The 27,352-nt window shown below is 42.6% G+C and overlaps 1 protein-coding gene across 6 annotated transcripts in view; it reads left to right on the top strand.

Moving 5' to 3' along the window:
• Window positions 1-2,116: 2,116 nt before the first annotated feature.
• Window positions 2,117-27,352, top strand: part of CR2 (complement C3d receptor 2) — a 35,178-nt gene continuing 9,942 nt past the window's right edge. For 2 of the 6 annotated variants that reach the window (XM_043567834.1, XM_043567833.1), the window contains exons 1-22: window positions 2,118-2,268; window positions 9,911-10,090; window positions 11,402-11,501; window positions 11,919-12,004; window positions 12,577-12,975; window positions 13,974-14,150; window positions 14,232-14,334; window positions 14,987-15,072; window positions 16,257-16,646; window positions 17,988-18,176; window positions 18,261-18,360; window positions 18,865-18,947; window positions 19,453-19,863; window positions 20,439-20,615; window positions 20,695-20,785; window positions 21,082-21,158; window positions 22,205-22,612; window positions 23,208-23,384; window positions 23,459-23,546; window positions 24,131-24,213; window positions 25,185-25,577; window positions 26,807-26,992. In XM_043567834.1, coding sequence (XP_043423769.1) covers window positions 2,211-2,268; window positions 9,911-10,090; window positions 11,402-11,501; window positions 11,919-12,004; window positions 12,577-12,975; window positions 13,974-14,150; window positions 14,232-14,334; window positions 14,987-15,072; window positions 16,257-16,646; window positions 17,988-18,176; window positions 18,261-18,360; window positions 18,865-18,947; window positions 19,453-19,863; window positions 20,439-20,615; window positions 20,695-20,785; window positions 21,082-21,158; window positions 22,205-22,612; window positions 23,208-23,384; window positions 23,459-23,546; window positions 24,131-24,213; window positions 25,185-25,577; window positions 26,807-26,992 — 4,042 coding nt within the window. In that variant the 5' untranslated portion in view covers window positions 2,118-2,210. Of the gene's footprint in view, window positions 2,269-9,910; window positions 10,091-11,401; window positions 11,502-11,918; window positions 12,005-12,576; window positions 12,976-13,973; window positions 14,151-14,231; window positions 14,335-14,986; window positions 15,073-16,256; window positions 16,647-17,987; window positions 18,177-18,260; window positions 18,361-18,864; window positions 18,948-19,452; window positions 19,864-20,438; window positions 20,616-20,694; window positions 20,786-21,081; window positions 21,159-22,204; window positions 22,613-23,207; window positions 23,385-23,458; window positions 23,547-24,130; window positions 24,214-25,184; window positions 25,578-26,806; window positions 26,993-27,352 lie in introns of all 6 variants that reach the window. The other 4 variants (XM_043567836.1, XM_043567837.1, XM_043567835.1 and 1 more) reach the window with 4 other exon arrangements.

Genomic DNA, 27,352 nt, shown 5'->3' with positions numbered 1-27,352 from the left:
GCGCGCGCGCGCGCACACACACACGTAGTGGAATATTATTTAGCCATAAAAAAGAATAAAATCTTAGATAGACTTTGAGGGCATTATGCTAAGTGAAATAAGTTATACAGAGAAAGACAAATACTATATGACCTAACCTATATGTGAAATCTAAAAAAAATTGACCTTGTAGAAATAGAGAACAGATTGGTGATTGCCAGATGTGACACAGGTGGGGAGTGGGGAAAGTGCGTGAAGGTGGTCAAAAGGCACAAACTTCCTGTTACGTGATAAATAAATTCTGGGGATGTAAGGTACAGCATAGTGACTAGTTAACAATACTGTATTGTGCATTTATTTTAAATGAATAGATCTTAAAAGTTCTTAATATAAGAAGAAAAATTGTAACTACGGTAGTTAACTAAGCTTACTGTGGTAATCATTATCAAATCGTTACGTTGTATACCTTAACTAGTATGTCAATTATATCTTAATAAAACTGGAGAACAAAATGGAAAGAATAAAAATATCAGTTACCACTGTAAAAAAAAAAATGTTAATCTCGTCCCAAAACACCCTTACCGAAAGACTCAGAATAATGTTTGACTATATATCTGAACATCCTACAGCCCAGACAAGTTGACACATAAAATTAACCATCGCACTATCCAATAGGATACTGTGGAAATAACATAGTGTGACTTCTGAGAACAGATTATAAAAGACATTGTGGCATCTGCCCTTCTCTCTTTTTCTGGGAGAAGCCAACTGCCATGTCACAAGGAGACTCAAATAGTCCTATGGTGAGGTCCACATGTTGGGACTATGAGGCCTGCAGCCAACAGCCATGAGTGAGCCCTCTTAGACCTGGATCCTCCAGGGCAAGCCCAGCCTTCAGGTAACCAGTTCTGGCTGATGTTTGGACTACAGCCTCAAGACAAGCCTGAGCCAGAACTGCCTCGCTAAGCTGTTCTTGGATTCCTGACACACAGAAACTGTGTGAGATACTAAATTCTTGCCCTTGCTTTAAACCAGTGAGCATAGGGTAATCTGTTACTGTGCAATAGCTAACCAACATAAAAATCATTCTACAAAAATACTTGCTGTGTACTCTTCAAAAACATCAAGGTCATGAGAGACATAAAAAGGGCCGAGGATCTTTTGCAGATAAATGAGGGGAAATAAAAGACATAACCTGCTAATGTAATGTGTGAACCTTGAATGATTCTGGACCGGAAAAACGAAAGGGTGAGAGAGAGAGATTGCAATAATAAAGATTACTGAGATGAGTGGAGAAATTTGAGGATAGCCTGTTGCTTAGATATTTCAATGTTTATTTCCTGTTTTTGTGCATTTACTTAGTTATGCAAGAGAATGTCCTTGTTTTTAGGAAAAACGCACACCAAGTATTTATAGCAGGGGGTATCATACCTTCACCTTACTTCAGTTCCAAAGTAACAATTCTATAATTATAGAATCATATGTATGTATGTGTGCACACATCTAGATCGATCTCTATATAATTACACCTATATGTCATCTAACTGTCTATAGAAGGAATAATAAAGAAAATAATAGTGCCATGTTAACAGCGGATAATCTGGGTGACGGGTATATGGGAATTCGTTGTACTGTTCTCAAAACTTTCTGTAGAAATTGCTTCAAAATAAAAAGGGCCAAAGAGCAGAGGGGACTGCTGCTTGTAAATTTCCTTTCTAAGTAAACGATTTCTTTAAACAGAGGATTTGAAACATTAATAGCTTTTGAAAATATTTTAGTGGAGTCAAACCAGAATTTTGGGATAGGATGGGATGGGATGGAGCAGTGTAGATTAGCAACGGTGAGTCCTAGTTTGTGAAACGTGTTTCATTTCTCCAGAAAAGACGAAGTGGACGCATCGTTGCACGGTAGAAAAGGTTGGAAAGCCACAACGCTGAGGGCTAGAGCCTGAGCCAAAGACCGGGTCACAGTTGCTCCGCCCCTCTGCCCCCCTGACCCCGTCGCCCCCTCAGGCGGACGCCTCGCAGCCACCGCCAACCTAACAGGCGCCTGCGTCCCGCCCCAGGCAGCCTGCAGGTGTGCGCGCAAAGCTAGCACGTGGTGCCAGGCTCTATTTAAGGGCCCCCCCTCCCTCCCTTGTCGCCGTCTGTTGCTTCAGCCGCGTTTTCTCGGAGCTGCCGGAGGCTCGAGCGTCTCGGAACGCATCCCGCCGCTGGGGCTGCCGCCGGGGCATGGGCGCTGCGGGCCTGTTCTGCGTCGTCTTGGCACTCTTCGCGCCGGGGGTCCTCGGTGAGCTGGGAGGGGGAGCACGGAGGTAGGGACACGTCTGGGGCAGGGACGCCTCTGTGCGGCGATGCAAAACGGAGTAAGTGAGAAGGTGGGGTCAGGGCCGGACGCTTGACTGCCTCCCGCTCGCTCTGGGGGACCCCTAGGATCTCCTGGTCCTGAATGTGCTCACTGGCTCCTCCCGGGGCTGGGATCACTCGCTCTGCGCTGTCCGGGCTCCCGGGCCCCCGGGGACTCAGCTGATGCTCCTCGCACTCGCCCGAGGTCTGCAAGCGCTCATAACGCTGGCCACGTAACCAAACCCTACGGGGCCAGGTGTGCGAAGACCTCCCGCTGTGGGCTTGGTTCTCCCATCGTCTGCACTTTGATGCGATGCTGGTAAAGAGATCCTAAATGACAAACACCTAGAGCTATTGGAGGAAACTTGGTATGTGAATTAAAACTACAGCCTTCGTGTTATTTACCTTCTGCAATGGCAAGGGCCCCAGAAGGTCTCCTTCCACGTTGATGCTAACTCCCCCCACCCGCGATTGGCTTCATTTTAGAGAAGCACAGCAGTTTGTTAAGACTAGAATCTCTTGGCTACAACGTGGGTCTAACTTTGTCATTGTCTCCAGGGTAGAGTGAAATCTTAGTTAAAAGTTTACTATCTGCACATTCCAATAACTGGGTGACTTTTGGCAAGTCTTTTAGCTCCCTGACCCTCAGTTTCCTCATCTGTGAAATGAAGCTAGTGCGGTAAGCTGCCCTACCACCTTACAGCGCTGCCCTGAGTGTGAGATGAAATTAGGCGAATGAAGGTCAGGCGTTACTTATTACTACTAAATACCAGTCCTGAGATTACTGTATAGATCCGGTTTTATGGAGCCAGCATCTAGGCATAATCCGCAACCCCCCCTCCCCCGCCTTGCTAAGGCATGCATACAATCAATGGTTCTGTTACAGCTTACTTTGCTTCCTGACATTCTGCTTTCTCCGGGCCCTCGGTTGGACATTTCCCCCAGACCAACATCTTCATCTCTCTTTCCTACGCATGAACTCCCTTTGAACAAGTGCGCGTTCACAACTTTCTCTAACACCTGTGCATGGCAGGGTTCCAGACCTGACTTCTCACTGACGCTCTGTTCCTATTACTAAAATTTGCAGAGGATATTATCCATTGAAAATCAGGTTCTACACCTGCCCTGCCAGTTCAGCGCCCCTTCCAAGTATGCCCGAGAGTCCCCCCCCCCCCCCAGCCCAGTACCAGCGTGCCACCGTCCTCTCTGGCCACTTAACTGGAGACTCATGAACGACCAGGCCTCCCTGTCTGCTTCCAGCTAATGTGCTTCCCTTGTTTGTCTTTGCGCCCACCCACCAATATTCTAATCCTGAGCATATGATTGATTACCTGTGTAACAACCTCCTCTCTTACCAGTCACTCTGATACCCGCCTTTAACTTACCAGTGGTGACCACCAACATTTTAACATATCTAGATCTAGATCTAGATCTAGATATGTTTTTTCATTACTCCACTCCGTTGCTCAAAAATGTAAGAGGGCTTCCCCACTGCCTGTGGGATTAAAAAAAAAAAAAAATCAAGGGCGTCTGGGTGGCTCAGTCGGTTAAGCGTCAGACTTCGGCTCAGGTCACGATCTCACGGTCCGTGAGTTCGAGCCCCGCGTCGGGCTCTGGGCTGACGGCTCAGAGCCTGGAGCCTGCTTCTGATTCTGTGTCTCCCTCTCTCTCTGCCCCTCCCCCGTTCATGCTCTGTCTCTCTGTCTCAAAAATAAATAAACGTTAAAAAAAATTAAAAAAAAAAATCTAATGCCTCAGCCTTTCAAGCTTTTTGTCATTGGATCTCATCTAAACATGCCCCTCCTGACTCCCCATCGCTTCTACTGTTCATCCTATTGCCTGACTGTCCCCTCCCCCCTGCTACCACCACCACGGTCCTTTGCTGGTCCTGTGCCCACACATCCCTTCTGACTTTTGCTTCTACTGTGTGCGTCCCGCAGACCGTTCCTTAGCTCATGGCCAGTTCTTGACCTTGAGCATTCTTAAGAAACTCTTGAGGTACCTTTTGCAAAATTTAGTGATTTTTCCAGTTTTGTTGAGAAATAATTGACATACATCGCTGTATAAGTTTAAGGTATACCCCATGATGGCTTCATTTACAGATACTGGGAAACGATTACCATCATAGGTTTAGTTAACATGCATCATCTCATTGAGATACAATAAAAGGGAAACGAAAAGTTCTCCTTGTGATGAGAATGCTTGGGATCTGGTCTCTTAACTTTCCTATGTATCCTACAGCAGCATCCGCTAGAATCACCGTGTTGAGCATTATCTCCTAGTACTTATTTACCTTATAACTAGAAGTTTGCACCTTTTGACCACCTTCTTACAATCTGCCCTCCCCCAATCCCGCCTCTGGTAGCCGCCAATCTGATCTCTTTCTCTACGAATATGGTGTGGCTCTTTGGATTTTGTTTGTTGTTTGTTTTTAGAGTCCACATATAAGCGAGATCATACAGGATTTGTCTTTCTCTGTCTAACTTACTTCACTTACCATAATGACTTCAAGGTCCATCCATGGTATCACAAATGGTAGGATTCTGGCATTTTTAATGGCTGAATAATATTGTGTTGTGTATGTATATATCACAACTTCTTAATCTGTTCATCTATTGAGGGACACTTAGGTGGTTTCCATGTCTTGGCTATTGTAGATAATGCTACAATGAACATGGGGGTGCAGATCTTTCTGAGTGTGTGCTTTCATTTCCTTTCGATACATTCCCAAAGGTGGAATTGCTGGATTATATGGTAGTTCCATTTTTAATTTTTGGAGGAATTGAAGTGCCTTTTAAAAATTCAGGTTCCTGGGTTCCGTCTCATTCTTCAGAGATTCATAGGTTTGGGGTGTGGCCCAGGAAGCTGAGTTTAACAAGTACTCTGGAAGATTCTGAAGCAAGTGTCTATAGGGTGCACTGCTATGAGCAAAGTCATATGGGAAGTGAATTCCCTTCTTAGAGTGATTTCCCGCTTTTCTCCTTTTGTCTGTTTGCATAAACCGATTCTAATGTCCTGCTCTTAAATTTCACTCTTGCCTAGACTGACCACTTCATTTCATCCTACACTAAGAAAACAAAATCATTAAATAGGAATTCCCTTATTTGCCAATCATCTGTCTCCATCTGAGCTCAGATTCTTTCCCCTGCTTAAAACCTGCCAAGGGCTTCCAATCACGTTAGAAACAAATCCATGCTCTTTAACCTTGACCATAGATCTGTCTGTCTCTGAAATCCTCTGTTCTTCTCCCTCACTCCCTCTGTTCCAGCCACACTGGCCCTCTTTCTGTTCCTTGAACACAGTGACGTTTGTTTAGCTTTGGCACTAGGGGCTCCCTCCGTTGAAATGCTCATCCTACGTATCATCCCTTGCCTGTCTCTTCGACATTCAGGTCTCTGCTCCACTGTCACCCTTCTCTGACTCTCATCGGAAGTAGTCTGTACCCCAGGTCACGCTCTATCACACGACCGTGTTCTATTTTCCACAGAGCACCTATCTCTCATCCTATGAAAACTTCTTATTTATTTTTTCACTGGCTTGTCTGTTCTGTTGTTGAAATACAAGTTCCATGAAAACAAGGTCTTTATCTGTCTTACTGCCTGATGAATCCCTCACACTAGCACGTAACAAGGAGTTCAGTAAGAACGTTCTTTTTCCTCCTGTAACAACGGAAAAAGTATCCTTTCTCTTGACTGGAGTCCACTCCTCCTTCAGAATTACGGTGTGCCAGCACTTGACTTCTGCCGTATACCCCATCTCGTATCACCTAGTTGCATCTCCCTGTTGGATCATCCCCACCAGCAGTTAAACATGCTGGGACATTCTTGATTGAGGTCGTCAGGAGACTTCTCATGGCCTAGTGAAACTCCATTTTCCCAGCCCTCTTCTCATCCTTCTCAGCAAAACTTCTCATGGACTACTTGCTCGCTTCTCTTTATCTCCTTCACCCACTCCAGACAGGCTCCTTCCCCCACATTCTCCCGAAGCTACTCTCTCTAAGGTTACCACTGACCTTCATGCTGACGCATCCAATGGCCATTTTTTCTATCCTCCTCTGTCTCGGTCTTTCAGCAGAAGCTGACTCTTTCTTCTCTTTTGGAGCAGTTTTCATTCTCCTCTTCCAAAACAGGGCACTCTTATCAAGTTTGTGGTTTTTTTTTTCTGTACCTCTCTGGTTGCTCTGGGTCTGTTTTGCCCTATCTCTAAATATTATAGGGTTTGGGGGCTCAGCCCTGAGCCTCCTGTTTTTCTCCATTCCTTTTTCCTAAGAGACCTCATCCAGTCTCCTGGCTTTAAATACTATTTATATGTTGATGGCTCATTTCCTATCTGTAGTCTTGAACTCTCTCCTGAGTAGAAAGTTTGTGTAGCCGACTTCCCTCCTGCGTCTCCATATGGGTTCCCAGTAAATGTGTTAAATATACCAAGACTAACATAAAACCAACTGCACACACTCCCCAACACACACACACCGGTGCGTTCCCATCTTAGTTCACGGTCTTACCATCAACCAAGTAGCTCAAGTCGCTACAAGTAGCCTGGAAGACATTACTGAATCCTGCCCTTTCCTTACCCCCACATCTAATGCAACAAGAAGTTTTTGTTCTAAATTCTACTTATAAAATATATTCCAAACTTATCCCCACTTGCCAGGCTATTCTTTTTGAAAGGTAAATCGGGTCATGTGACTCTCCTGCTTGCACTCTCTGGTAGTTTCCACTTAGGAGAGCATCCAGACTTCTTACTATGGCCTAAGAAGCCTCATATGAACCGCCCCCCCCCCCCCCCCCCCGCTGAACTTTCTAACTTGATCTCCTACCGCTCTGTTGTGATCACTACATTAGAGCCACACTTGCCTTCCGTCTATCCCTGCTCTTAGACCTCTGCCTAAAATGCTTTTACTCCATGCTTCACCCGACTGGCTCCTTCTCCGGTCACAACTCAAAGGCCTCCTCTTCAAAGGCCTTCCTAAACCATCACAAGCTGATGGTCGAATGCCTCTCCGTCCCCTCCTCCTTCTGGCACGTTACATTGTGACACATCGCCCCATTTATTTCCTTTACATACCGTTTATTTACTGGTAGTACCTGTCTGTCTGTCTCCCTCTATTGGAGTATGAGTTCGGTGAGCGTGGGAACCTTGTTTCTAATGTTCACTAGAGTGTCTCCTGTGTTTGGGACAGTACCTTGGTTAATATGCATAACTGCCATTCAAAAATGATCAGGGGCGCCTGGGTGGCTCAGTCAGTTAAGTGTCTGACTCTTGGTTTTGACTCAGAACATGATCTCACACTTCGTGAGTTCGAGCCCCACATTAGGCCCCAGGCTGTCAGCATGGATTCTCTCTCTCTCTCTCTCTCTCTGTCCCTCCCCAGCATGTACACAGCTGTGCGCGTTCTCTCGCTCAAAATAAAAAAGAAAACATTTAAAAAAAGGAAAAACAAAACCAAAAATGATGAGTCAGGAAACCCATTGTTAAAGCGTTTGGTTATAATAATTCTCGTTCTCAATAATAATTTTTCCTATCTGCCTTCTGACCTAATTTTCCATTTTATTTTTATTATCTTATATATGTGTTCTTCATTCATTTCGAATGGATTTCTAAGCAATTCTGGGTATGGCCCCTTGGACCCAAGTAAAGAGTGAAATGTATCCTTGCTCTCCGGGAACTGCTTTGCCTCTTTAGTTTTTAACACCTTTTGAAGAATGCATATGTCGGTGTCTTAACCACTATCCTCTGTTTTATTTTTTATGTTTTATTTATTTATTTTTTTTAACATTTTATTTATTTTTGAGACAGAGAGAGACAAAGCATGAACCGGGGAGGGTCAGAGAGAGAGGGAGACACAGAATCCGAAACAAGCTCTAGGCTCTGAGCGGTCAGCACAGAGCCCGATGCGGGGCTCGAACTCACGGACAGTGAGATCGTGACCTGAGCCGAAGTCGGACGCTTAACCGACTGAGCCACCCAGGCGCCCCAACTCTGTTTTAGATCCAGTCGCGATCTGCTCTGATTTTTTTTTCCTCCTGATAATAAAAAGATGTAAAGAGGGTACAGCGACCCTGAAGAAAAGTCTTCTTACTTAATGGCTCATGGACTAACCTTTTTTTTCTGAGATGGCAGAGACCATGATTGAGGGAAATTCTTTCCGTGACCTAGATTTTTGGCAATTTGTTACAAGTAACTCTTGTCCCCCAAAAGAGACGGGGTCCTCGAGTCTTCTTAACGGGGATAAGGTTTTATCATTATTTCCCATCCAGAAAGTATGACCCTTCTCTCCTTTCGCCCCAGAAGATCATGTTATAAAGTATTCTGCTCTTCCTGCTTTTAGGTCTCAGTTCCATCTTAGGCCATGTCGTTGCTACTGATTATTACAACTTTAAATTGGCTTTCCGGTTTGTAGAGCATTATTTGGTATTGCCCCTATTCACATCATGTATTTAGAGATTAAATCACTTGCTTAGGATGACTTGGTACAAGAAATACCAGGATCGTGAAGATGGTGTTCGTTGAGGTCAAACCTTTACTTTCCCTACAGAGTCTTGCTGTTTTGCACAGGTATGCATTTGGAGATATTTGTGGGGGTTAATGAAGAAAAACAAAGGAGTTGAGAGAACTAGAAGAAGACCTACAGTGATCTGGGTCCTAACAGTGATGGCTGTTCTTAGACCCTGTCTATGACTTCTCCAACAGAAGTGTCTGGCTACTGAAAGGCCGAGTCTGGCTACAACCTTGGGAGCTCTCCGTCTGCCTTTGTGTCATTTCGTTCATGTTTGTTCTTGGACTTTCACCTGTACCTGTGTCAAACTTCTTTGAAAAAGAAAGATTTATAAATGCGATATTCAGATATTCTGCCATTCTGGCATCGAAACTTGAGCTCTCTTTCATACCTAGAAAAATGACTTTTCCAGGTACATCCTCAAGTATATGGGTGTTACAGTTTCTCACCCATCACCTATGATGATATTTGTTTCATTAAACATCATCATCATCATACTATTTTAAATCACAGGGAACTATTTCAAAATGACTAGTTCCTTTTATCTAGTACCCATCAGAATTATATACTGTGGTCTCTTAAGAGGCATATTACACTATTAGGTTAAAGGAATAAAGTAATGAAGAATTAATAAATGTATTTTTGTCTTGCTAAGACCTAAAGGTTTAATGATTAACAGAGTAATGTTAATTCATTAAAGTAATTTTAGAAGATCATACATGTGCTAAGCTTACAAGGTCTCTGATGCACTTTTGTTCCCTGTGCTATCCCAGAAAAGCTTTGATTTATAAGGCTTAGTTTTTTTAACGAGTCTTTAAGGAGATGAAACAACTCCAAGGTCCTTATGGAATTTTGTAAAATTTATTTTCTCGAGCTCTTCCTCTTAGTCCATCCTAAAAAGTCTTTGAACTTCTGAGCTTATATCTCTGTATATTCACCCATATGTTCTTTGTCCCAGAAAATGTTGCCCTATTTTAGGATTACTTTCTAAAGATCAAAATTGTCAGGATGATCGGTGACAAAAAAGCAGCAGAGTGGCAGTGCCAGCCTTTCCTAGTTTTGATATTCCTGTGGTCTTTGTCTCCAGGTCAGTGTAAGTTCCTGCCAAGGTATCATTTTGCTAAGCCTAAAATTCAGAGTGATCAGTCTGAGTTTGCTGTTGGGACATCTTGGGAATATGAATGCCTTCCTGGGTATATCAAGATGTCATTCCTTATCACCTGCCTAAAAACCTCCAAGTGGTCAGATCCTCAGCGATTGTGTCAACGTGAGTAATCTGTAATAGAAGCATCTTTGGGTCTATCTGTACCTCTGTGAGATAGCCTATTATTTTCAAGGTGAAAGACCAGAATATTACTACATGATTTCAAATGAAGGGTGCTCCTGGGTTCTCCATGTTTCTTTTACTCCCAAGAATAATATTGGGTATTGGGGTTAAATCATCACAGCTGGCCAGCCCTGTTTATCCTGTAATCTCCACAGCTTTGTTCTACAGTCTCTATACTGTGTTAAATGAGCTTAAGAGTTAGTATACAAGGAACACGTGTGTGTCACCTCATTCTTGTCCCATTCAATCCAAGAAATATTTTTTAGTAACCATTAGGTGTGAAGCATTAGGCTGGATGATGGGGCTGGGAATACACATAAAAATTAGCTAGTCTTTGCCTTTGAGGAGCTCCTATACTAGCTGTAAAGACTGACTTTTAAATAAATGCTGTACTATTATGTAATTTATTTATAGGCATAAAGCTCTGCAGGGAAGTAAATAATACTGTCTTGGAGAATTAGGCAAAAGTAGGCATTATAGGCAGAGGAAATAGCATATTCGAAAGCATAGAGCTATAAAAGAACAGGACATCTTTGGAAAATAGAAAAATGCAATGTGGCTGGAGTATAAGGTACATAGTGGGGAATAATAGTTAATTAAGTGTATTGAAGCTTAATTTTGATGGGCCATGCATTTTTTCCCCAATAAACAGTGGTAAGTCATTGTAAGTTTTTCAGTGTGGGGAGGGGCATGGCCATATTTGTGCTTCCGAAAGATAGTGTGTGCTGTGCTATAGAAGATGTATTAAACCAATGGAGACCAAAGATAGAAAGGTAAATTTTGGTACTCAATGATCCAATGAGAGATTACAGCAATGACTACATAGTTGGTTTGGAGAGAGATTTCTGGAACCCAGTCGCTAAAATTTGGTAACCAATTGAGTGAAGAGCAGTAGGTGGAGGATGAGTTACAGAAAGGAAATGATGTCTATGAGGTTTTTTAAGCCACAGACTTGGTAGATGATGCCATCAACTGACAGGATATAAAAAAGGGGAAATACAGATTATAAATTATGGTTGACCACAAATAATGTTTGCATCCATGCTCAGAAATAGAGAGTGCATGCTTCAAACAGATAGTGTTCTGAAGTTGACTGACCCTTTGGAGGATACAAGTTTTGTAGATATCAAAACTGTCTTCGAATTAATTTAAGTAGGCTAGTTGGCAAGTCCAGTCAGGTTGGTATCTAATATGAAACACAGAACATCCCCCAAATCCCAGTCCCAAATTTTGTTTTGTTTTCCATTATAGGTAAATCATGTGGGAGTCCTGGAGAACTCCTCCATGGCTCTGTCCTCATACCCACGGGTGTCCTGTTTGGGTCAACAATTACATATTCTTGTGATAAAGGGTGAGTTGGCAGGAGACATCTCCAGAATACATGGGTATTAGAACAGTGGTTTCAACCATAAAACATCAGTTTTCCAAAAGAGATCCAAGTAATTGCCATTTACCCTTAAACATAGATAAGCAAAAAGAGAACTACCACCCTGATCTGCTCCAGAGACAACACTTCAAGAATACCCACTAGAAGAGAAAGAAATTTGGGCTACTCTTCTTCTAATTTTACATCTCCAGCATTACTGACCAGGAGCCAAATGTCATTTGGCTTCGGATTGTTGAATTTTTTGTATGAGTCCTTAGTTTATCACCATTACTTGTCTTACATGATGATCTATTCTTTGCCATTATTTCAGTAGAGGAAGAACTAAGCTTTCCTAAAATGTACATCTAGCTGGGAGATGATCACTCATCTGTTTGTCTTTAGATATCGACTCATTGGTGATTCATCTGCTACATGTATTATCTCAGACAATATTGTAACCTGGGATAAGGACATGCCTTTTTGTGAATGTGAGTAAAATGATCCCGTTGTCATACCCTTTGCAATTCCTCTTGTCCCCTTCTAGAGGGAAATTGGGCATCTACACATCAAAACAAGTACCCAGGAGAGTTACACTTGGTTTGGGTAGCTCTGGGTACAGAGCTGTGGCTTATCTTCTTCCATGCCTCCCAGTCTCACCACACTTTCCTTTGATTACTGTTCTTAGAGTATAAGTTATTTCATAGTGAATAAGTGCTTGAATCTAAAATACACTATGAGATTACACACTGCCATCTTTATTCTATGCAGAATGTCGGCCATCCTAGGTGTTCCCAGAATAGTTTATCTGTACTTTGCAGTAGAAGGAGCGACTGGTGACCAGATCACAGTTTTTTTTTAAGTTTTCTTCAGGCCAGTTCCATGAATCTTCCTACCTTGCTACTTCCTATTTAGAATGATCTTTGAGATGAGGATGTAGAGTTTCAACAATCTGGGTTAATTGTTGGCTGAATTGAAGTGTGGTTTGCAAGAGTGAAGACAAGATTCCAAGAAGGTATAACATTTAAATGCCTTCTCTTTTTTCCCACCTACCCCCCAAAAGCTATTCTTTGTGCACCACCCCCAGCCATCTCCAATGGGGATTTTTACAGCAGCAGTAGAGAGAACTTTTACTATGGAATGGTGGTGACTTATAAGTGCCATGTTGGACAGAATGGAAAAAAGTTGTTTGACCTCGTGGGTGAGAAGTCCATATATTGTACCAGCAAAGACAATCGAGTTGGCATCTGGAGTGGCCCTCCCCCTCAGTGTATTACTTTAGTCAAGTGCCCAATTCCAGAAGTCGAAAACGGAATTATAGAATCTGGATTTGGACGTTCATTTTATTTAAATGATACTGTGATGTTTAGGTGTAAGCCTGGCTTTACCATGAAAGGCAGCAACATAGTATGGTGCCAAGCAAACAGCAAATGGAATCCTCCACTGCCAAAGTGCTTTAAGGGTGAGTTGGGCTGAAACTCTGGGGATCTAGAAACAAAATGAAACTTTTAGAGAAATAGATACATGGTACCTGTGGAAAAAAGAAGGGGAAAGATAGTATATGTAGTTCGGTATCTTGGTTAAAGAATTTGAAGGTATACTTTCAAAGCAATATCTAAATGTTGAAGAAGTAGGAAATTTACTATATTCTTGGCAGTACTAGATGTCCATTAGTGTAGAGCAAATTAGAAGACACTTTGAAAAGCAAAGAAAAGCAGAACCAATGATCAGAGATTCTTTTTCCAGGACATAGGCGATTAGATTTTATTTAAATGAGGATAAAATAAACTCTGAATCCTATTGGCCGTGCCAATAGAGGAAATTGACTGATGTCAATTTAATCAAATCAAATCAGAATCTGATTTAATCAAATCATAATTTGATTAAAAATACTGTAGACATTATACATGCTCCTGTTGAGAATGTGGCCTTTATGGAATAAGGCTAGAATTCAGATTGAGTCACTTCCCCATTCTGCCTTTCTCCCCTACTGTTATTGAGAAATGTCTGACTTACTAAAAACATGACAATATTGGGAGCCCCTCCCACAAGGCTCAGGAACTTCATCAACCTGGTTTGGGGACGGCAGGAAGAAAGAGGTAGATTTTGGTAATAAAAATGTATTATAATAGTTAGGTTCCCTTGGCTACAATATTAGTGAGAGAATATCTGAGACCTTTTTAGTGAAATAAAATGGAAAATGATGAGTGGGTGTAATGTTTTCCAGCATAGATCAAGATAGGGAAAGCAGATAGTTTCATGGTTCATCATATCTAAAGACGTAATGCATGTTAGTTCCACGCCACCTCCACCCCACCCAAAGGAGTCGCTGCCTTCTGCTTAGGAGAGTTGACATGGCTACCTTCATCCCACCCCTACACACCTCAAGTTGGCTTAGGTTGTAGAGGAGAAAGTTCTTATTTCAGGAATAAAAGACCTCTGGTCCTGTTCTTTTCTCAGGGTGTCTACCACCTCCACCTATCAACCATGGTAGTTATAACATCTTGGATAAGGAATTCTTTCCAATTGGACAGGAAGTGTCCTACAGCTGTGACCCTGGCTACACCCTCATTGGAACTAACCCTATTCAGTGTACATCCTTGGGAACCTGGAGCCATACAGCCCCTGAGTGTGAAGGTGCCTAAATCTCTATTCCATCTTCAGGAAACTCAATTGTTTCCTACTCTTCATGTGCCAGCCTTGTCTCTTTTTTCCTAGCAAAATCATGTGATGCCATTCCAAACCAACTTCTCAATGGCCGTGTGGTGGTCCCCCCTAATCTCAAGCTTGGGGCAGAGGTTTCGTTTGCTTGTGATAAGGGGTGAGTGTGAGGTGAGAGGGCCTGAATTGAGACGTATAATATATAGCTAAGCATTGCAAAGATTAATCTGTAGAGATGGTTAAAAATTTTTTGCTCTTTCTGATTTTTTTCTCTTATTTTCTTTACCTTATATGACTCATAATTCCATTGTTAAGCAAATCCTGTTGATTTTCTCCAAATGTATATATTGTGCATAGCCAGAGAGAGCTAGAAATTGTCCTTTAACCATTTGAAAAAGCAAAATTAAGGGTCAGAAATTAAGGCTCGTATTATGGAGAATAATGGGGGTTCACTAAGAGGGGTTCTTTGGAATGATCTTAGGGAACAAGGTCTTTGACGTTTTCTTCACTGAGAACTGAGGTTTTTTCCTTATAAATGGTAAAGAGAATCTTGACATTTGGATGCCAAAGAGGAAATGGAGAATACAAAAACAGAATATGATTGTTAGGAATTTTTTTTCCCTCTGTGTTTTTACCTGGTCTGAAGCCATCACATAGCTGAGCTGATTCACAAACTTGGACTTTTTCCTTAAGTCAGAAATGATTTAAAAAATAGAGGCCATTAATACCACATACTTGAGGGAAGTGATTAATTCCGTGCAGCCGAGAACTGATTTGTTCTGGTGATGATTTGCTACCCCTTATTGTTTAAGGTACCGATTAAATGGCCAATCTTCTAGTCAGTGTGTCTCAGAAGGAACGAGAGTACTCTGGAATAATAAGTTTCCTGTCTGTGAACGTGAGTAGAAAACAAAAATCATCAAGTATGGATCTTACCCCTTGATTTTTGGTGTATTCCCATGCATTTATCAATCATAACATCTTCTTCATATGTGTGCTTTGAATGTATGTATGCCAGTCTTCTCTATGTTCTGGGAGGCAGACCAAAGCCAAATTTATTTGACTACCTATTGTATTAGGTATTCTATATGTATAAAGACAAATGCTTTGAAAGTTCCCCCTGTTGAAACTGAGTAGCACCGATGTGTTGAAATGGCGTGGCTATGTCTTCTTTTGCCAGTTCCTCTACTGATGAGCAACTCTTGGGAGCTAAATGGAAATCAGCCATAAGTTGTGGGAATTGGCCATTTTCCCTTCATTCTGAGTCTCATTCAGGAAAGGTGTGCATATATCAACACAGCTGTAAACCATTAATATCCTTCTTGTGCATTAGGACAAGTAAATAAAGGATGTGAGGTCATTATTCAAAACCTCTGATCACTTTCTGTGGCTTTTTTAAAGGCGTCCAGCATCAAAGGATGACAAATGATCTGTGGTGAGGCCGCAGTACCTTCACTAGCAAAACAGAATGTGTTCTCACCACTTGTGGCCCCAGTTGTGTGTTTGAAACAGACATTGAATTATTAGTATGTTCCAGGTATTGTGCCTGCCATTTTTAGGTACTCTTAGCTCACTGGATGCTTCTTGTAACCTTATGAAGTAGCTTTAATTCTACTATAGACTAAGAAATTGAGGGTTAGAGAGGTTAAGACTTGCCTAAGGTCACACAGCTATTGATGACAGTGGGGGTTTGAAACCAGGTCTGTTGAGCCCAAATTTCATTAGTGCATGGTGCCTCCCCACATGTGATTAACATGTGACTAAGATTATTTTCGTGTGCTGTTTGCCTTTTATTTCACTACTAAGATTGATGAGATCCACAACTATTCAATAAATTCTGTTTCATTGTTACTGTTTGGTCGGGATGGTATTGATCAGTTTGATTTGTTTGCTGCAGATTGGGAGAAAGGTAAGAACTTAGGAGGCTGGGGATAAGCACAGACTATGAGTAAGAAACAGATTACACAAATATCTGTTTCTGAAAAAAAAATGACATGACCTGTATTTGGACGTTTTATCTAAATTTAGATCTTTTCGTTGTCAGGATCAGTATGACCATATATTTCCTTGTCTACTTTTCAGGAATTTCTTGTGACCCTCCTCCTCCTATCAAAAATGGTTGGAGTAGTTATTCTTCTGGTCCCATACCTCTTAACACTGTGATACGGTACACTTGTTCTGGTAACTTCCGCCTCATTGGAGAAAGAGTCATTTTTTGTATAAGTAAAGACCAAGTGAAGGCCATCTGGGATAAAGGTGCTCCTGTATGTGAATATTATAATAAAAATTCTTTTTGCTCCGAGCCCATAGTACCAGGGGGATACAGAGATAAAACATCTAGACCACCATACAGACATGGTGATTCCGTGACATTTACCTGTAATACCAACTTCACCATGAAAGGCAACAAATCTGTTTGGTGCCAGGCAAATAGAACCTGGGGGCCAACACCACTACCCATCTGTGAGAGTGGTAAGTAAAAACCCAACACAATGCTAAGTGGGGAGGCTGGAGCCTTGCATTTCTGTGCAGATCAAGTTTTTATTCTGAAGGAAGAACAGTATGGATATGTGAATGGTGAGGGCGGAAGGAAGGGAAGAGGGTGAAAATTAGGGTTTCTGGCTTGTCCTTAGTTCTGGAGGGATATAAATGTTCATTCAACAACCATCCACAGAGCAAAGAATAAGGGGGAGATGTAACTGTGAACGTACCTAATAACTGAATGGAATAGGTCTCACAAGAATGGGGGCCAATGTCGGTTGGGATGTGGGAATTAGATGGTTTTAAACTACGTATCTGGGTTACTGTTAAATTGAGAAGAAATGTGGGATCTAATAGCAAGATGTACACAATGGATTTAAAACGCATCTTTGAACAGCTGTTGGGATAGTCTGGCAGAAATGATTCCCCTTTATCTATGGTCTTTGTGAATTTTTTCTGGAGTGATCCACTATTATCCAAGTCACGTACTAAGTCATCGCATTTCAAATCAAATCCCTTTGAAAACAGGGACCACTGTAAGTTCTTAATTTTCTTTTCATTTGGTTTGGTTTATGTCACTGCCAAAACCCAAAGCTGAATTTCAGTTCGACAATTAAACAGACTGGCAATACTTGGCAAAAACTATACCATCAAAATTAGCTATTTTCTTAGTAAAGAACAGTATTGACCATCTCTAAATCAGTTGAGTTGAACACACTGTTGACTCATTAGAAAAATATGGGTCTATCTATGCGTAGGTAAGTATGTAATCTTGGAGGTAGGGAAGATCTTAAGATAGTCACAAAATGGGGTGACCATGGAAAACAGTGAGGCCTTTAGAAAGATTTAGATAGATCTATACATATAGGCAGATTATGAGGCAAAGAAAAGGCATAGAGTAATACGTATTAAGTACATACACATACCTGTGTGTAGATATGTATCATATATAGGATCCCCAAAAGCTATGTTACTAATGTCTTTGAGGATCCCCCCATAAATGATAACATGCTACTCTTGGAACAGAGAACAGGCTAAGGGTAGGAGGATAGTATGGGTGTAAAGGAACTTCTTTGGGTAACTGAAATTTTTCACAAGGCAAATGTAACACATAAAGTGTAACTAAGAATGAAAACTACAGTACCATTTGTGGTATAAAATGCATACACTTAAACCACACCTGCCTGATCTTGAAAAGACTGAGTTGAAAATTAGCGATGACTGTTTACCGTCGACCCCATGTCTTGTGTCTGGATCTCTGTTCTAAGTCAAAGTCTAGGTTGTGAAGGATGTATCACCTGACAGCCTTTTTCCTAACGTGTGCATGTAAAGATTTCCCGCAGGAGTGTACATCGCTTCCCAAGATCCCCAATGGACATCACACAGGGGAGAGTGTTGGCTCCTTTGCCCCAGGATTGTCTGTGACTTACAGCTGTGAACCTGGTTACTTGCTTGTTGGAGAAAAGACCATTAGGTGTCTGTCTTCAGGAAAGTGGAGCGCTGCTTTTCCCGGGTGTAAAGGTACCTAAATTTGCAACCAATTTTAAGAATTTGGGCTATGCTGTGATTTGCCATGCTTCGCTCACCTTTGGTTTGTTTCCTTAGAGGCAGAGTGTGAACCTCCAGGACCGTTTCTCAATGGAGAGATAGAGGGCCCTCCAAGTCTTCGGGTTGGTGTAACTGTGAACTTTTACTGTAATGAAGGGTGAGTGTCGGCAGGGCCTGGGAGATTTAATTCATTTGGCTTATGTGTGCACGGTAGGACCCATGATACCTGCACAAGACTCCTCCATGAGGATGCAGGGACAGCCTGGTGTGAGTGAGGCTGTGAGAGAGAATGCTTATAAAAGGAGCTGGTACGGGGGCGCCTGGGTGGCGCAGTCGGTTAAGCTTCCGACTTCAGCCAGGTCACTATCTCGCGGTCCGGGAGTTCGAGCCCCGCGTCAGGCTCTGGGCTGATGGCTCAGAGCCTGGAGCCTGTTTCCGATTCTGTGTCTCCCTCTCTCTCTGCGCCTCCCCCGTTCATGCTCTGTCTCTCTCTGTCCCAAAAATAAATAAACGTTAAAAAAAAATAATAAAAAAAAATAAATAAAAATAAAAGGAGCTGGTACGTGTCAACTGAGTGCATTTGTCTTGGGTTTTAAGTGGGGGCGGTTGCCCTGTAACGCCAACTGCTTAATAGTCCTGAACGTCCACCTTCTGTCTCCAGGTATTGGTTACAAGGCCAACCTTCTAGTCGGTGTGTAATTGCTGGACAGCGTGCTTCTTGGACCAGGATGCCAGTGTGCAAAGGTATGTTAGGAAACTGGTTTGCAGCTAGTTCTCTGGTCCTTGACCAGAACACCTCATTCTCAGCTTAACTGAAAGTTTTTGGTTCAGTCATTACTATGCAGAATCTCATAGAGCAAAGATCTCACATAGACCTCTCGAAGGGATAGGTTCTTCACTGAAGCATCCTTCAGCCACTTCTTTATTCCCTGCTTCCTCAAGTAAAACGGGGTTCTTCGGCTTTTCTTTCTCTGGAAACTGTGGAGACTTGCCAGCCAGGCCAGGCATATAAAGGAGATTGTATATTCAGTAGAAGAAATCAAAGGATCATGCTAATAGATGTAGTCAAGAATAAAGTTCCGAATCATACTTTTAAAATTATACTGCTGTAGGTGTCCTGATTGATACATTACAGATTCAAGTATCACTGTCCCTGAACCTTGGGTAGGACCACGGTTTCAAGCAACATCTGAGGCATTCTTTGTTTGCTGTACAGCTGCAATCTTGTAATTATTTCTGATTTCTCTAGAAATTCTTTGTGGGCCACCTCCTTCTATTCTCAATGGAAGGCATACAGGCAACCCTTCAGGGAACATCCCATATGGAAGCATGATCACTTATGCTTGTGACCCAGGCCCAGAGAAAGGAGTGAGCTTCATCCTTACTGGGAAGAAAACCATCCATTGTACCGCCAATAGTCAGAAGACTGGAGGAGTCTGGAGTGGCCCTGCCCCACGCTGTGAACTTTCTAGCTCTGCCATTCAGTGTCCACCTCCCCAGATCCCAAGAGGCCACATATCATCTGGATGGAAAGAGCAATATTCCTATAATGACACCGTGGTATTTGCTTGCACATTTGGCTACACCATGAAGGGCAGCAAGGTGACCCGATGTAATGGCCAAGGTGCATGGGAGCCATCGGTACCGGTCTGTGAAAAGGGTGGGTGTTCCAATACTCAGAAAAGTGCTACTAATTCATCTTTTTGAAGAGTTATAAGACGGGGTTATAGATTTAAGCAGGGCCTTTTCCAGCTTCTAGTCCCCTCGATTCTACTAAATATAGTGAATATAAATTATATAGGTTTTCTTAACATCATCACCCCACCATTGTTTCATTTTGTGGAAGTATCCTTGGGAGAAAAAACACTGAGGATCACTAAGTTGCCCACTTCTCTAGGGGAAAAAAATGCTTGTTTGTCTCAGTATTGATTTTTTTTTTAAGAGAAGTCAACAAATCCTCTACCCCATGGATATATCCCATGAAACACATACGAGATCGTTCCTTGAGAAACAAAGAGACAGGAGGGGAGTTGGAGCACCAAATGGAAACTGAACTAAATGCAGAAAAGAAAAAAGATGGAGAACCACTGATTTAAAATTACCCCAAACTGGACTGCACAGATTACTTCTATCCCATATAACTGCCACCAGAGCGGATTGTAGATATTCATGATAATTTCTTTGGCTGTTTCTTTCAGTTGTTTATATAAGAAAATTTTTCTTCTTTTCCTTTAGAGTGCCAAGCCCCTCCTAAAATCCTCAATGGGCAAAAGGAAGATGGACACATGGTCCGCTTTGACCCAGGAACATCCATAAAGTACCGCTGTGACCCTGGCTATGTGCTAGTGGGAGAAAAATCCATACGTTGTACCTCTGAGGGGGTGTGGACACCCACCGCCCCCGAATGCAAAGGTGCCAGGCTTTGAATGCAGATGTTTTGTGGTTTTGAGATTGCCTTGAGTTGATTTCTCATCCCGCTCTCTTTTCTTAGTGGCAGAGTGTGAACCTATAGAAAAACAAGTCTTTAAGAGACCCCGGGATCAGTTTATTAGACCAGATGTTAACTCTTCTTGCGATGAAGGGTGAGTGAGGGCTCTCAGCCTGAACCAAGTCTGGCTTATCAGTGCACACTACAAGCTCTGTTGCAAGCATTTATCTCAAAGACCCTTCCCTGTCACACGTTTGCAGAAGGGTTGATTGTGCTGTTGTTCCATGCCTGGAAGCTCTGGCCATGCAATGGGTGGATGGTGTTGATGCTAGCTACATTTTTGTTCCTATTGTTTCTTACCCTAAAAGTGGGGAGTCCGCTTTGAGCCAATAGCTCTTGCTTAGCTTGGTGGGCACCGGATGGCAAAATGACATGACTCTTTGTCTCCAGGTACCGGTTAGGTGGGAGTGTTTATCAGTTGTGTCAAGGTGTGATTCCTTGGTTTATGGAACGTCGTCTTTGTGAAGGTGAGTAGCAAAAATTACGGAGGACCTCAAACAGGGTAAGATGTATGCGTTTCCCGGGAGATTTCCGCTTGAGGCGCTGTTACGGGAATAAGAATATTAGATTCTATTTGATTCACTTTGTCACCGCTTCTAGTTGTGCGGTCTTGCTGTCTTTCTGCTGTCCCCTCTTTCTACTTCAGAGCATGACCATCAATGTAAACCTATTTAGTTTCTGATTCTTTTTTGTGATTGAGGAGCATAAGAGTAATAAGGACAGTGAGTATATGAGCCACCATCCTTGATAGAGGGAACACTGGAGTTTAGTGGGGAGAAAGGGGAATCGTGTGGGATCTGAACCCAGATTCTGCTGCTATTGCTTGATTGGACCTTGGGCAATTTATGTAACTTCTCGGAAATCCTAGACTCTTACCTGTGAAGTTAACCTAAGACTGCAGACTTCCACATTATTAGAATTATGTGGTACTATTCCTGTTTAGTAGCTAAGAAAATTGCCTGTCAAAATAGGTGCTCAATCGACAGTCTTTCTTGCATAACCTATCATATCACATGAGCACAAAGATGATACTCAAAAAAGCTTAATTCTACTCCCCTGTGCCTTTTATTCACCTATTAGTGATTTAAAAAAAAAAAACAATGATTTAAAAAAAATTTTTTAATGTTTATTTTTTGAGAGAGAGACCAAGTGTAAGTTGGGGAGGGGCAGAGAGAGAGGGAGATGCAGAATCCGAAGCAGGCTCCAGACTCCGGGCTGTCTGCACAGAGCCCGACACGGGGGGCTTATTTACTACTGGACTTTACTGCCTCACAACATGATATTGATGTACATGTTCACTTTAAACAAAGATTTCCGTTACAAAGATCTTTGCTATGATATCTGTTTAAATCACATTTTACATACATAATGAGCTTTGATGTAACTTCTACCATCAAAACTCATCCATATCCTCCAGGAAACCTGATAACAAGAGGTCTGTAACCAGCTTCCCTTCTCTTCTTTTGTGCCTGATACTGGAACAGAATTCTACAGTAAATTCTTCTCTCTCCAGAAATCACCTGCCCGCCCCCTCCTGTGATCTACAATGGGAAACACACCGGGAGTTCCTCCAAAAATGTTCCATATGGCACCACGGTCACCTACACATGCAACCCTGGGCCAGAGAGCGGAGTGGAATTCATCCTCATTGGAGAGAGCACCATCCGTTGTATAAGCAATGACCAAGAGAGGGGCATCTGGAGTGGCCCCGCCCCTGTCTGTAAACTCTCCCTCCCTGCTGTTCAGTGTCTACCTGCCCACGTGGCAAACGGATACAAGATATCTGGCAAGGAAGCCCCATATTTCTACAATGACAGTGTGACATTCAAGTGTAATAAGGGATTTACTTTGAAGGGCAGCAGTCAGATTCGCTGCAAAGCCAATAACACCTGGGATCCTGAAATACCAGTCTGTGAAAAAGGTAACGACCCAATGAGGTATTTATTTATTTATTCTTATTATCTCCAACCCAAAACTGGAGTCACGGAAAAAGGCAAGCATGCACACGTTACTATCCCATCTCTTCCATTCTGTGACGGAATGTTCTATGTGGTTTTATATATTCTTCATGTGAATGCCCCCATGCATCTGTGATATATTCAGGGTAGGTAATGAGAGGACCTTTTTATGGTTTCCAAGTTTTTAGTTAAATTCCAGTTAGTTAATATACAGTGTAATATTAGTTTCAGATGTAGAATTTGGTGATACAACATCAGCTGCTCGTCACAAGTGTCCTCCTTAATCCCTGTCACCTATTTAACCCACCCCCCCAACCACCTTCCCTCTGGCAACCATCAGTTTGTTCTCTGTAGCTAAGCATCTGTTTCCCGACCTTTTAAAAGGTGCCTAGTTCCTGCAAAAGAGCAGAAAACATTCAGTAATGAATTAGCACTTCATGGTCTTTGGTTTAAGTTTCAGATTGTCTGCTGTCGAACGATGTATACTTAATGTTCTCACGTATAAATTCCTTTTGTTGTTGTTGTTGTTGGTATTTATGTGGGGAGTTTTCTCTTCAGGCTGCCCGCCACCTTTTGGGCTCCAGCATGGTCGGCATACAGGTGGAAATAGGGTCCTTTTTGTCTCTGGGATGACTGTAGACTACACCTGTGACCCTGGCTACTTGCTGGTGGGAAACAAATCCATTCACTGTATGCCTTCGGGAAATTGGAGTCCTTCTGCCCCTCGGTGTGAAGGTACTTTCGGTTCCAGAGTTGTCTTTCTCTGTGATATCAGGCATGTATAAGTAACTCAAACTTTGCTCGTCCAGAAGCACCGTGTCAACCTGTGAGAGAAGATCTTCGAGAGCCTCCTGTTCACTCACACGTGGTACTGGTTAATACGTCCTGTCAAGAGGGGTGAGTAGAAGAGGGTCCACTCTTGGGAAGGGTCTTCACTAGCTTTATGCATTAATCCTATCCTCAACCTGTCTTGGTGACTCCATTTAGAAGTCCCTCATTGTCACACTCACAGGGAACGTGAGGTTCTAAAGGTCTAACATCTAGGGCTTTTCAGTCCTTTCTTGACATGGAAATAACTGTGCTGTGAAAAACTCTGTTTACATTTTTTTTTTCAACGTTTATTTATTTTTGGGACAGAGAGAGACAGAGCATGAACGGGGGAGGGGCAGAGAGAGAGGGAGACACAGAATCGGAAACAGGCTCCAGGCTCTGAGCCATCAGCCCAGAGCCTGACGCGGGGCTCGAACTCACCGACCGCGAGATCGTGACCTGGCTGAAGTCGGACGCTTAACTGACTGCGCCACCCAGGTGTCCCGAAAAACTCTGTTTAAAGTAGCTTTTGTGCTTAGAGGGCTGAGAGTTTTAGCTCCTGTCCCCCCGAAGTTCTTACTTAGAAATGCCCCCTGCATCTGCGATTTGAGGAAGAGAGGCGGCAGAGATGTGCTATCAGGAAGAGGAAATGCATTACAGTCTCTCTCTAGGTACCGACTGACTGGACATGCTTATCAGAAGTGTCAAGATGCTGAGAATAGGGTTTGGTTCCAAAAGATTCCACTTTGTAAAGGTAAGTCAGAAAAAAAAGTTGTTGGAGGGGCAATAGGGGGTTAGAGAGGGCAGGCCACTGAGGAGCTAGCCTATAACTACCTCAGTGGTCTGTGTGTTCAGTCTCTGTGTACATAAGATAAAGCAAATCTTTCTGTGTTTGATGGGCACTGACACTGGGAAATGAAGTTGTCAAGTAGGAACTGAGTATTTGCCGTATATGTGCTCAAGATTTAAGAAAATATATATATGGCCTAGGTTTCTAGTTCATGGTAGCATAGCCACATTTATTCCTTTCTGAAGACTTCACTGTGTTTCCTGAATTTTTTTTGAATGAGTATGATGTATTAGTCGCATAGAGAATTTAATAAAGCTGTTTTTTTAATTTTTTAATATTTATTTTTGAGAGAGAGAGAGCATGAAAGGCAGAAGGGCAGAGAGAGAAGGAGACACAGAATCCGAAGCAGGATCCAGGCTCTGAGCTGTCAGCACAGAGCCTGACGCGGGGCTCGAACTCACAGAGTGCAAGATCATGACCTGAGCCGAAGTCAGAGGCTCAACTGACTGAGCCACCCGGGTGCCCCAATAAAGCTGTTTTTAAATATTTAAATTTTTTAAACATTTATTCATTTTTGAGAGTGAGAGAGAGAGAGAGAGAGAGAGAGAGAGAGACAGAGCATGAGTAGGGGAGGGGTAGAGAGAATGGGAGACACAGAATCCAAAGCAGGCCCCAGTCCCTGAGCTGTCAGCACAGAGCCTGACGTGGGGCTCGAACTCACAGACCGGGAGATCATGACCTGAGCCGAAGTCGGATGCCTAACCGACTGAGCCACCCAGGCACCCCTAATAAAGCTGTTTTCAAGAAAGTGTAACCCGGGTCCTAAAATCTAAGTTATTTTATCGCTCTGTGTAATACCTACAGTTGCCTAGTTTCATTCGTGCCTGAATGAAGACTGTCCAACTGAAGTAGAATTTCCTAACTCTCTTCTACAGCTGTTCACTGCCCGCCTCCACCAGTGATTGACCACGGAAGGCCCAGGGGTGTGATGGCAGAACACTTCCTATATGGAAATGAAGTCTCTTATGAATGTGACCAGGGATTCTCCCTTCTGGGAGAGAAAAATATACGATGCATCAGTGATTCTAAAGGACATGGATCTTGGAGTGGACCTACCCCCCAGTGCTTCAAATCTCCTCCTGTGACCCACTGCCCTAACCCAGAAGTCAAACACGGATATAAGCTAAACAAAACTCGTTCTTCATATGCCCACAATGACACAGTATATGTCGCCTGCAATCCCGGCTTCATCATGAATGGCAGTAACTTGATTAGGTGTCATACCAGCAACCAGTGGGTGCCAGGTGTACCAACTTGTATCAAAATGGGTAAGATATTTTAAGGAATTAAGTATGGGATGGTGCAGAGAATAAAGGAAAGGGCTTTGAATCTCCACTGGCCATTTGAACTGCAGAAAAGCATGTGAAAGCAAAGACAGTCACATTGTTTTACAAGATACCTGCCTTGTCTTGTCTTTTCATCTGATTCTTTTTTTCCCCTTTTCTTTTTTTCTTTTTTTTCTTTTTTTAACGTTTATTTATTTTTGAGACAGAGAGAGACAGAGCATGAACAGGGGAGGGGCAGAGAGAGAGGGAGCCACGGAATCGGAAGCAGGCTCCAGGCTCTGAGCCATCAGCCCAGAGCCCGACGCGGGGCTCGAACTCACGGGCCGCGAGATCGTGACCTGAGCTGAAGTCGGACGCTTAACCGACTGAGCCACCCAGGCGCCCCTTTTTCCCCTTTTCTAAGTGCGTTGAGCAAAAGTACACGAGAGGATAATGGTTACCTCCCAAACTGATGGGAGTCTCTAAAATCTATTCTTTTTACTAATTTATAATTTAAAAAAATACACCTATCTTTGGGAGGGGAAATGTCTGGCGATAATACTGCTTGATGATTTGATATATAAAACTGTGATAGCAGCCAGAAAGAGAACTTTGTGTTTCTCAAGAGGAATGCTGGCCTTCAAACCCATTGAATTGTCTTTCTTTTTTTAGTTATTGTGTGGCAGTTTTGCTCCTGTCAGAAACTACCTACCACCGAGCCTGCCAATTGGTGCCCTAAGAACCAAACCCAGCTCACCAGAACTGTTTTCTTTGGCTGAAATATGGTGCTTTGCTTTCCTGCAAGGCTCCAGTAGCTTGAATTGGGTAGCAATGGCCGCCATTTTTAGGACAGATGCTCTTGGATTCATGATATATAGCAGCTTCCCTTCCTGGTTCCAGTAGGCATTTGAGTGTGAGACCATTAAACTACAGCCTCTCTGCTATTTAAAGGGAAAAGAAAAGAACACTGTGAGCTGATAGATTACAACTGTGGGCTACAACCATTTATTTTTCATTATTTCACTTCTGACATCTTTAGGTCACGTATGAGAGATGTAGAAAATGCACATTTCCGTCCATTGCTGCTTGGCTTGGGTGGGATGAGTATTTCTGGGTACCAATTCATTGGCTTGTTTCCTACCTTCTTTCAGTATCACTGTCACTCACGGAGAGCGTTGGCGATATGTCCCTCTGTGCTAAATTAACGATCCTTTTTTTTCTTGGTGTCCAAGCTTTCTTAGGATGTCAGCCTCCACTCGATATACCCAATGGGAATCACACTGGTGGAGATATGGCTCGATTTTCTCCCGGGATGTCAATCCTGTACAGCTGTGACCAAGGCTACCTGCTGGTGGGAGAGGCATTCCTCCTTTGCACACATGAGGGAACCTGGAGCCAACCTGCCCCTTATTGTAAAGGTACGGTGTCTATTATTTTCTTATTTGTCAATTAAATTTCTCCCACGTAGATAGATTCAGTTCGGTGCTTTCAACTTAAAATAGACAAATGCGTTAATTGGATCATTTAATACAATGCATTTGATTGGACTGATTTAATTGGATTAATCCACTAAGTAACCACAAAATAAGAAAAAATGACTTAAGGAATAGCTTGTCTGACGAGTGATCGCTTATGTAGTCCTTTAAGTACAGAAAACTGAAGTACTTACACAACTTATATAACTAAATACAGGTTGAATTTATACTACGGTTGTAGTTATGGAAGTGTGCATTCGACAAAATGCTGATACAACGCACAATGACCTTGTCAGTATATTT

Source organism: Prionailurus bengalensis, chromosome E4 (assembly GCF_016509475.1).
Source record: "Prionailurus bengalensis isolate Pbe53 chromosome E4, Fcat_Pben_1.1_paternal_pri, whole genome shotgun sequence".
Classification (NCBI taxonomy): domain Eukaryota; kingdom Metazoa; phylum Chordata; class Mammalia; order Carnivora; family Felidae; genus Prionailurus; species Prionailurus bengalensis.
Note: the sequence above shows the minus strand (reverse complement) of the source record. Positions and strands in the feature narration are given on the sequence as shown.